Raw genomic sequence first — 9,404 nt, forward strand, 5'->3', positions numbered from 1 at the left:
TCTATATTTCACGCAAATATTTTCCGATGACGAATCTTGGCGCCCGCGGAAATCGGTTCGATGCTACTTTCGCGAGGGACGGTGCATCGACGCCGACGCGAGGCGATCTTTATAGATGCCATCGGCCCTGTCCTTGACATCGACCGCAGTGTCCTGACGCTACGCAGGCGGCACGTAGTTACATCGAGATATCCGATATGCGGTACGAGTTCGCGGAGGAGTTTACGTAGGAAGGGAGATTTAAAGGGAGCGTATATATATGTATAGGGTACGCGAGTCACCATATTCGAATCAAATGAGCGACGAAGATTTATTCACCGGTCGTAGAATTTTTCACAAGATTAGGCAAAATTTGAGACAGTAATCTTCCTCGATACGAAAGACGTAAATGACGTTTGTTCGCGCGATGTAAATAATTTTTTCCCCATTTCTTTATATAGAACGCGATTTATCACTTGAAACTATGTAGCTATTCGTTCTGTCTGTTTTATTATGGATGGAGGAGAGCTTCGGGTTATTTCTGTGTATATTCACATTATGTACAAAGCAGAATTGCTTGAAATAAAACAAGGACAAGTTCGACTAATCGCGAATAAGAGATCGTATTTCACGACTATTTATTAATACAGTGTATATTCCGCGTTAGAGACTGATGCATAGGATTGGACGTCTATGTGTAAACAATATCTAAGTGTAGACTTGCGATCTGTATACGTTGCTATTAATAATTTATACACACTCCTTCCGCATCAATGTTTATTACGCAATATCCTGTATTAGTCACGAAGAAATCGAAATTGGCTTAATTATTTAGTACAGGAAGAAATTCAGAGAAAATTCAGAGTTTGTGGGAATAGAAATATTATATATATATATATATATTTACATATACCACAATTAATTATGCAAATAATACATAGTAAAAGATCCTTGTAACAAAACTGTTTTAAATATTATTTCCTATAAAGATCAAAATTATTTACTTTTCCTCTTCATAGTTTTAGGCTTTGCCCTCGGTCTGTTACCGCCTCGATTTTTCGTTTTACGTCCTTTAGTTTTTTCTTTAGCTTTAGCCGCGCGTAAGTCCTTCTTCATTCTCGGATCGACTATTTTATATCGACCTTTCACACCAGGAGGCCGAATGGCCCGCTTCTGCGCGGTATGTTTCTTTGCTACGATATACTTGACTTCCTTTCTTGGCTCTTTCTTGGCTTTCTTGTATAATCTACATTAAATCAATGATAACGTTAAAATGGTGCGTTAAATCAAATATTTAAAAAAGAAAATAATGTACTTACGCTTTAATTTGCCTGGCCTTTTCCTTGTCATTGACATCCGCATTATCCATCAACACTTCCATCTTTTTCTTGGCCTTCTCAAGTTTGCGCATTGTGCGTCTCTTCTTTCTCGCCTTAGCTTCCATTACTTTCTTAATCGGTCTAACATTCAAGTCTTTGACCTTGTTTTGATATTCTTCGACAAGTTCCTTGGGAACGGGTGCTTCTTTCTTCATGTGTTTTTCCTCATCCTTGATAAACCAATCGGGTAATTTTTCATCGTTAAATGCATATCTATTCCAAGCAGAATCGATTAAATCCCTTCGAGATTTTTTACGAATCAACAAAGATCCAAGTGCCAAATCTTCGGGGGTCAGTTTCCTCTTCTTTGATTTTTTATCTGTTTAATCATAAAGAAGAATGTGTTCAAGTTAACGTAACTAACAGCTGCCAGTAATCATTAGTAGTCTCGGTCGGTAAAATTTCCGACCAAGCTTACCTATTACTCATCTTACCTATTTTTTCTTGTGATACTACTTCAAAGCCGTCTTTTCCGCCAATCTTCTTTATTTTTTTCTTAGGTGCCATCATTTCTTCTACGTCATAATCTGAATTTGTATCGTCGCTTTCACTAACTTTACGTTTCTTTTCCTTGTTATTTTCCTTGTTAATTTTTTTCTCTGTCTTTTTCTCTTCTCCGAGAATACGTCCACCTTTTCTCTTGTATTGTTCGATCATTTTATCCAATTCGTAATCTGCATCATCTTCGTGCTCCAAATTTTTAAATGCATCTTTTTCAAACCAAAGTTCAGCTTTATGAATTTTTTTAGTTTTTTTATCTCGAAAATCTAAATCAGTTAGCAAAGGATTGTTAGAATTGTCAGAATCTTTAGATTGCTGTTTCTTCTTTTGCACTCTATTTGTACTTTCGTCTTCCGAATCCTCCAGACCTATTTTGGGATAATAAATTTTGTTATAAATTATAAAAAATGTGTAAGTAATAGAATATATACAAATCTTTTAAAATTACTTGAAAAGGAATATTTGATATTAATGTTAATATTTAAAGAGCATAATACCTAATCCAGATTTCTCACTATCTGTATCATCATCTGATACAGCATCGGTATCATTTTCGTCGCTATCTCCTGATTTATAGTATAAGCCCTTGCTATCCAAATGGCCTGTATCTTTCTCGTAAGAAACCGTCTTTGGTTTGATTTCTTCGTCCGAGTCTGCCTCACTCTCTGCTAAAACGTCAGGCGTTTGATCTGTAACTTGTTGCAATTGCTGATAAGTTTGAATCTGGTTTAATTGAAACATATCGTCCCCTTCTAATTTAGGACCTTCATCATTTTTATGAATCATTTTCAGATTAAGGCGTGCATTTAATTTATTTCTCTCTTTGAGAGATTTCTTCTTCTTGCGCTTCAATTCTTTAGCTTCTGCTTCTCTGAGCTCGACAATTTGTTTTTCAATTACTGCATCTTCTAAGTCTTCCTGTTCTTCGAGACTAATGGTTTTAGATGCTGTTGTAGTTTCATCTTCTATCACATCTTCTTTCTCTTTTGTTTCTGCTTGTGCCTCTTTTAATGATTTCCACCAATTAAGCAGCAGTTTCAAATCTTTCCGACCAAGTACCTTGATATCTTTGCAACATTCTCTAACTTCTTTAGTCGTTTTTTCATGATTATTAATAAATTCATCATCTATTACTATTTCAGAAGCATTCTGCAAAAACTCTACTGCATTTTCACAGGCAATAAATTCTTTTGCAGACAGTTTATGATATAATGTGTAATCATTCTCAGGATATCCTTCTGCTTTATTTTTCTTTTGCTTGTCTGGTTGAAGGAAGTTTGATTTGTTTGTAGATTCTATTTCTAATTCAGAAAATACATATTTTGCATCAAAGAATTTAGGATCTAATTTATCAGGAGCAATATAATATTGACACACTACAAAAATTTCTGCAGATTCATTACGTGAAGCTTGAGGTTTAGTAGCATGTACCTATAATAAAGTTGATTAAAATATAAAAATTGAATGATAGACAATTATTAGTAAAAAAAAATTCCTCTTAAATAATATTAATATTAATTATAATATTAATACCTTTTTAAATAGCTGTTTTAACACCCAAATCAATGGATGATAATCTTTAGATCGAAATACTTTTGTTACAAACCAACCACCGGCTCTTAAAAATTGAGTAGCTAACTTAACAGCTGATAACGTTAACACAGCTTGTTGATATGCATCGTGGAGCCAATTTTTTCCTACATTGGGAGCACCATCGTTTAGAACGACATCAGCCTTCCATGTTTTCAATTCACGTGAGATAGCTACTCTACATTTATCTGTTGTAATATCTTCTGTAAGACTAATACATCCTGGTATAGGCTTTATTGGAAACAGATCTACACCTATAACTATAGATGATACTGGCATATTTTGCCTGGCAACCTGCATCCAGCCACCAGGTGCTGCACACAAATCGATGCATACCCTGGACTTTTGTAAAAATTCAAACTTGCGATTCAATTGAATTAATTTGAAAGCAGCACGTGATCTGTAACCTAAACAAGAAATTCAATCTTAATTATTATTATTTTAATCACAAGTAACAAATTGTTTAATACAAATACTATGGCATGTCAAGCTATTGCAAATATTAATTAATTCCATCTCTCTCTTTTATATCATAATATATAAATTAATATAAAAAAGATATTAATAATTAGCATTACCCACCTGTTTCTTTAGCTAATTGATAATATTTATCTTTTCTTTGCTTTCCAATTTTCGTCTTCTTTCCCATTTTTATGAAAAATAGATATTAACTTTTCTTTCACACGTGTATATTTATATAAGTTGCGTGCTATCTAGCGTGGTTTTCTTAATATAGGTTAGAAATGATTGTCTCACATATTACATATACACACATAATTATAGCCAGTAAATACTACCAACTTAACCATAAAAAATTTTACTATTTTTCATTCATAGGAATATAATAGAAATAAGATATTCCAATAGGCTCTTGAATAGAGAATTTTTAAATTCAGACAGCACAGCAATGCGTAAATAGGACCATTTTACATCAAAATGATACCGACCTGTTTTCGTCTATAAATTTGTCGCAATCTGCGCAGATTCGCACTCGCTCTTAGCACACCGTAGGTGTAACTTTGTGGTGCAGTCGTTGATCTACGGATCTCGTTGATCCGTCTCGATTTAGTAATAACAGGTAATAATAATTTTTATCTTTCTAACCGAATTACGTCGTTTTTCTAATATATAAAAGGGAGAAGAAGAAAAAAAATGTGGAAAGTCGTAGTTCGTGGAATCCGAGAAACGTTGGAACGACGTGTCTGTCGCACCAACGTTTATTCCCAATCATCGCAGGATAACGCTAAGAACGAAGTCAAAACAAGCTTGACATGCCAACAAAAATTTCTTCCACCAATGTGTATTACTTGTGATAAGAGTTTTTGCGGATCTGCTAAAGATACAGATGCTAATGATAAGAAACACGAATGGAATACCAAGCATAGCTGGCCAGAGGCTGTTGGTTGGGTAAATAAATTTTTTTTAAGACAAATATTATCTGTCGTAATGCATTATAGCAGTGCTGGGATTTGTAACTTTCGGCCAGATTTCTTAGCTTACTGCGCCTACTGTTTCCCCTCTTACCGCTCGCGCCACTCGTAAGTCTCGTAACTGAGGAGCGCTCAGGAACGTGCGCACAAATGTAATGTGGCAATCTGTCTATCTAAGTTCTCTTTATTGTAATTACGTTTCAAAACACAAATATTTTAAATTGTTACGGAACATGTACGTAATTAATAATAGAATAATTATTTTTATTATTAATAAACAATAAAGAGAATTCAGATTGCCACATTACATTTGTGATGCGCACGTTCCTGAGCGCTCCTTAGTTACGAGCGTCCGGCGGCGTGGTCGCTAAGGTGCGAGCGGTAAGAGGGGAATAGTAGGCGTAAGCTAAAAAATCTAACCGAAAGTTGCAAGTAAATCCCAGCACTGCATTATAGCAACGTTAAAGAAACTTTATTGCTAACGTAATATTTATTTTATTAGTCTAGCGTACTGGCAGCTGGACTAATTGTGTGCCAAACTCTTTGTCTTCATAAAAGGATCTTCAATCGCGAGAATAAGGAAACTTTAAAAAACAAATTATATAATTACTCTGGAGTTTCATTTATTCTCATGCAAATATTGAATTTAGAACCAAAGAGTATTCTGCCAGTCTGTGTTGCCACTAACTGTGTTGATAATAGTAATAAAAAATCCAAGCTACAAGATTCAGATTCACAATGGAGCGCAGCTAAACCGTTTGGTCCTATCACCCTTGAAGAGGTGAGGATGTTATTATGCAGAGATTATACTTTGTAATTACATGCTAGAAATATATAAGTAAATTAATATGAAAGCTTGCGATATCTTTTATGCTCCTGAGTAAATTTATCATGAAGAGAAATTACATACATGTACATATTGACATATATATGTCTTTATATTTAGAGCTATCACTATTGTTATTGATATACATGCATCTTATAATTATACTAAACAATAAGTATACAAAATATATATATATGTATGAATTCTTTATTTAATTTTACATTTTCTAATAAATTTGAAGGTATTTTCTGTATACGTAGAAAAATTTCTTTAATTTCAATATTTCAATATAATAAAATTTATTATCGCAATCTTTTAAAATTGATACAAATATCTTTTAATAAAATATGTATTTTAGAATTTTTAAATTAAACTCTGTATTTAGCAAAGTGTACTGTACAAATTAAAAATATTGTAGAATAAATGAGAATTTATACATATTTATTTTAAATATCTTTCTAGAATGATTGACTTATTCTATATAGGACTAAACATATAAAATACCATATCCATAGATTTTTTTACATCCTTAGGCACTTAAAGAGGCTGCTGATGAATTTACAAATACTCATAATATAGTGGTAGGAGAATATGAACTTCATTACGGTATAAAAGCGTTGAAGCAAAAACGCTACAAAGATGCTTTCATGCATTTTTCCGCGGGCGCTAATCTATCATCCCCCGGAAGTATGTTTAATTTAGGTATATGTTATGAGTTAGGAATTGGAACTTTAGCTGATCAAAAGAAGGTATGCTTATAATATTTCGATTATCTCCAAAGAATTGCAAAAATTAATTTTAAATTATTTAAACTTTTTTTAATTTGTACATAAAGATAAAAAATATTCGTTATTATAACATAGAAACATAAAAAATTTAAAACTGTAAAAAAAATGTTTTTAAAAAATATATATAAAACTATAATTTTCCTTCAGGCTATAAAATATTACAACGATGCCGCGGCCCATAATCATGCTGATGCGTTATATAATGTAGGAGTTTTCCATGCTCAAGGAAGAGCTGGTTTACCGATTGATATTGATATTGCGCGAACTTATTTCATTAGAGCAGCCAAGCTGGGCCAGATACAAGCGCAATATGCACTTGATTTAGAAAAAGCTGATACTTTGATGAAAAATAACAATACCTCCATAATATCAAATAACTGCTCAACAACTGAAAGAAATTTAGAAAAGAATAAGGCAAATGATACACGCATAAAATTAAATAATTACACGTTGAATACAAACATTGATAAGATATTGAGTACGAATTTCAACACAAAATGTACAGTCGAATCGCCAGAGAAAATAATCGAAAATAACACTCAAGTATTTTTAGATTTTCTCGGCTTAAAAGAATCTAGTCCAACCGTTATAACTACTAATGATTGCCATGTGCCATGTTAAGAAAAATACTTTTGTTATATCAGCGTAAGATTCGCCAAGCAAAAGAATCATAGACAGTACAAATGTATTAATTTCTACATTAATTTTTTTGTGTGTGTATAATACTTTTGTGTTTAGTATTCATACGTAGAAATACGTATTACATAGAAATAGGGAGCGATATTTGCTCAATTTATATGTTGTATAAATCTGGTTTCTACTTTAAGTCGCAATTTCACACCCATTCATAACATTATTTTCATGTTTTATTATTTTAATATTTTTCATTTAAGAACAAAATAAGTATATATATATATATATATACATACATATATATACATATATATACACATCTACATATATATGCATTGTACTTATGAAAATTCTTTATTTTCATTTTGTTAAAGTTATATGTGTAATTTCATCATTACATTGTGTATTATATAATGCATACATTGATATATACTTTAAGCAGAAAAATTTTAAAACTATATTTATACATAATATGTATAAATATAAGTTATATTTTATTATATTTATATATATGTTTATATATATAATGCTACTTGTAGTTGAATTAAAACTTAACTGTGATGCATGATTAAAAAAATTAAATGTGAAAATGAAATGCATGATACAACAATGATATTACAATTGAGAAAAGTTCGGGTGTTGTACGCCCTCGCAAACTTCCGTGTCCCAAGATTGTAGTATTTGATATATTGTAATAATGTTAATAATTTCCTGAAATGTATATATTTCATCGACTCTTACATTGAAAAATCTTATTGAATAAGATGTATACATTAGATTTAAGATTTTATAATGTAGTTTGACGTATAAGAAACGACAGTAATGACGTTTAATGATTCATCCTTGTGTACTATACAACGTTTAAAGTATATATATATATATATGGTACGTAATACAAAAATAAATTTTTTTAACTTCATAGTTTTTTTTAACAATGACATTCTCTCCTCTTAAAATGGTCGTAATCATAATTTTAGCTTATCTGCTTCACCAGTGCGCATTACGTTGCAACACGGTCTTTTTCAGAAATTCGCTATGATTGGCGTATAAATTTATTTGGCGATTCACATCCATCCATCTTACGTTACGCGCGTCGTCCCCAGCCTTTAGCGCGAATTTCCCGACGACACTGCTGTCTTCGTCGTGAAAATTTATAGCCACCGTCTCCATCCAAGCGTTATCCGTATTTCGCGGATCGTCCACATATCCTTTATAAATCTCGTCGCCTTTTGCGAAAAATTCTGTTATAGAATCTTGAAGCATCTTTCTTTCATCGTCATCTCTCTCTAAGAAATTTAACGCTTCTTCCATAAATTCTCTCATTAAAGTAGTAGAGACCGTTTCACCCGGATCAACCATACCTCCCGGTATAGCCCATTCTCCGGAATCTCTCCTTTGTATCGCGACGAATTGTAATATGGGTTTCCTTGTGTGCCCATCTATTTCTATAGCTTTCGCGCTATCGCGTTTCCATCGCGTAACGATCGGATCGGCAGCGTGATTCGGTCCCCATCGGCCTAGAAGCCCTCGTCCAGTGATACCGGTTCGTCCCACAGGATTTAAAGGATGACCATTCGCGGTCACGACGTAGTTTCCCGTAAAACTCCTTCGATTCACCTTGCCTGTGAAAAATTGTATATCAAATATAGCGCGATAACGGCTTGCGTTTCGCATGCGCAATGTTATTTTTAGTCTATGTCGGTAAACTTGTAACCTCATAAACACGACATTCATAAACACTACATTTTTCTGTTAATTATTTACGTAATTGTGACAATTGTCCTGAATTTAGACAAAGAGAAAATCGAGAGGGTAATTACCATCTATCGCATTCCATCTTGGTTTGAAAGTAGGCTCGTTGATGTCCGGATCTGCCCAAGGTTTACCCTGAAGAACGGCAGCGGTATACGCGACCGGTTTATACTCGAGATACTCGACTGTCCATGGAATTTTTTCTTCCGTCACTGCGAATCTCTTTATATTACTGGCCGGATACAAGCCTTGCGTACATTTCTGGTGAAGCATTCTTGTGCATCTAGTATTCATTTGACAACTCCTTCCAGGAAAATCGATGCGATGAATATATGATAAGACAATGTATATAGATCTAGTATTAACATTTGACGTACCTGAAGAGTAGAGGAAAAAACAGAAAAAGAGTCCACCTTTTTCCAATAAAAGATTGCGCAAGCACAAATGAGAGAAAAAATATTCCTTTCATCATATTTTGTCTCCTTTTCTGTATAAACTTTACCGGCAAAATATTATAGTATACTTT

The 9,404-nt window shown here is 33.1% G+C and overlaps 4 protein-coding genes across 4 annotated transcripts in view; 2 read left to right on the plus strand and 2 right to left on the minus strand.

Annotated features, from left to right (window-relative positions):
- The window catches only part of LOC145962064 (uncharacterized), an 83,636-nt gene that overhangs the window by 1,961 nt on the left and 72,271 nt on the right, over positions 1-9,404 (plus strand). The window lies entirely within an intron of this gene.
- LOC145962066 (pre-rRNA 2'-O-ribose RNA methyltransferase FTSJ3) lies at positions 863-4,208 on the minus strand. Its single transcript, XM_083082858.1, has 6 exons — positions 4,032-4,208; positions 3,393-3,856; positions 2,357-3,290; positions 1,793-2,227; positions 1,299-1,677; positions 863-1,225 (listed from the first exon to the last, which is right to left on the minus strand). Exons 1-6 carry the CDS (start codon positions 4,096-4,098, stop codon positions 976-978), a joined length of 2,529 nt encoding a protein of 842 aa, XP_082938984.1. The 5' UTR covers positions 4,099-4,208; the 3' UTR covers positions 863-975.
- On the plus strand, positions 4,437-8,045 carry LOC145962072 (uncharacterized). Its single transcript, XM_083082875.1, has 5 exons — positions 4,437-4,527; positions 4,585-4,856; positions 5,382-5,660; positions 6,239-6,454; positions 6,641-8,045. Exons 2-5 carry the CDS (start codon positions 4,602-4,604, stop codon positions 7,112-7,114), a joined length of 1,224 nt encoding a protein of 407 aa, XP_082939001.1. The 5' UTR covers positions 4,437-4,527; positions 4,585-4,601; the 3' UTR covers positions 7,115-8,045.
- Positions 6,949-9,249, minus strand: LOC145962077 (ADP-ribose pyrophosphatase). Its single transcript, XM_083082881.1, has 2 exons — positions 8,947-9,249; positions 6,949-8,748 (listed from the first exon to the last, which is right to left on the minus strand). The coding sequence occupies exons 1-2, from the start codon at positions 9,170-9,172 to the stop codon at positions 8,114-8,116; spliced, it is 861 nt and encodes a 286-aa protein (XP_082939007.1). The 5' UTR covers positions 9,173-9,249; the 3' UTR covers positions 6,949-8,113.

Source organism: Camponotus vicinus, unplaced genomic scaffold (genome assembly GCF_025532165.1).
Source record: "Camponotus vicinus isolate PSW18456_S1 unplaced genomic scaffold, iyCamVici1.0 SCAF_11, whole genome shotgun sequence".
Taxonomy (NCBI): domain Eukaryota; kingdom Metazoa; phylum Arthropoda; class Insecta; order Hymenoptera; family Formicidae; genus Camponotus; species Camponotus vicinus.

Coding starts and splice junctions, on each gene's coding strand:
- LOC145962077 (XM_083082881.1), bottom strand. CDS start 9,172: ATGAATACTAGATGCACAAGAATGCTTCACCAGAAATGTACGCAAGGC. Junction 8,749..8,946: donor AAGATGGAATGCGATAGATG/GTAATTACCCTC, acceptor AATTTTTCACAG/GCAAGGTGAATCGAAGGAGT.
- LOC145962072 (XM_083082875.1), top strand. CDS start 4,602: ATGTGGAAAGTCGTAGTTCGTGGAATCCGAGAAACGTTGGAACGACGT. Junction 4,857..5,381: donor GGCCAGAGGCTGTTGGTTGG/GTAAATAAATTT, acceptor TTATTTTATTAG/TCTAGCGTACTGGCAGCTGG. Junction 6,455..6,640: donor CTTTAGCTGATCAAAAGAAG/GTATGCTTATAA, acceptor ATTTTCCTTCAG/GCTATAAAATATTACAACGA.
- LOC145962066 (XM_083082858.1), bottom strand. CDS start 4,098: ATGGGAAAGAAGACGAAAATTGGAAAGCAAAGAAAAGATAAATATTAT. Junction 1,678..1,792: donor AGTATCACAAGAAAAAATAG/GTAAGATGAGTA, acceptor ATGATTAAACAG/ATAAAAAATCAAAGAAGAGG. Junction 1,226..1,298: donor AAGGCCAGGCAAATTAAAGC/GTAAGTACATTA, acceptor GATTTAATGTAG/ATTATACAAGAAAGCCAAGA.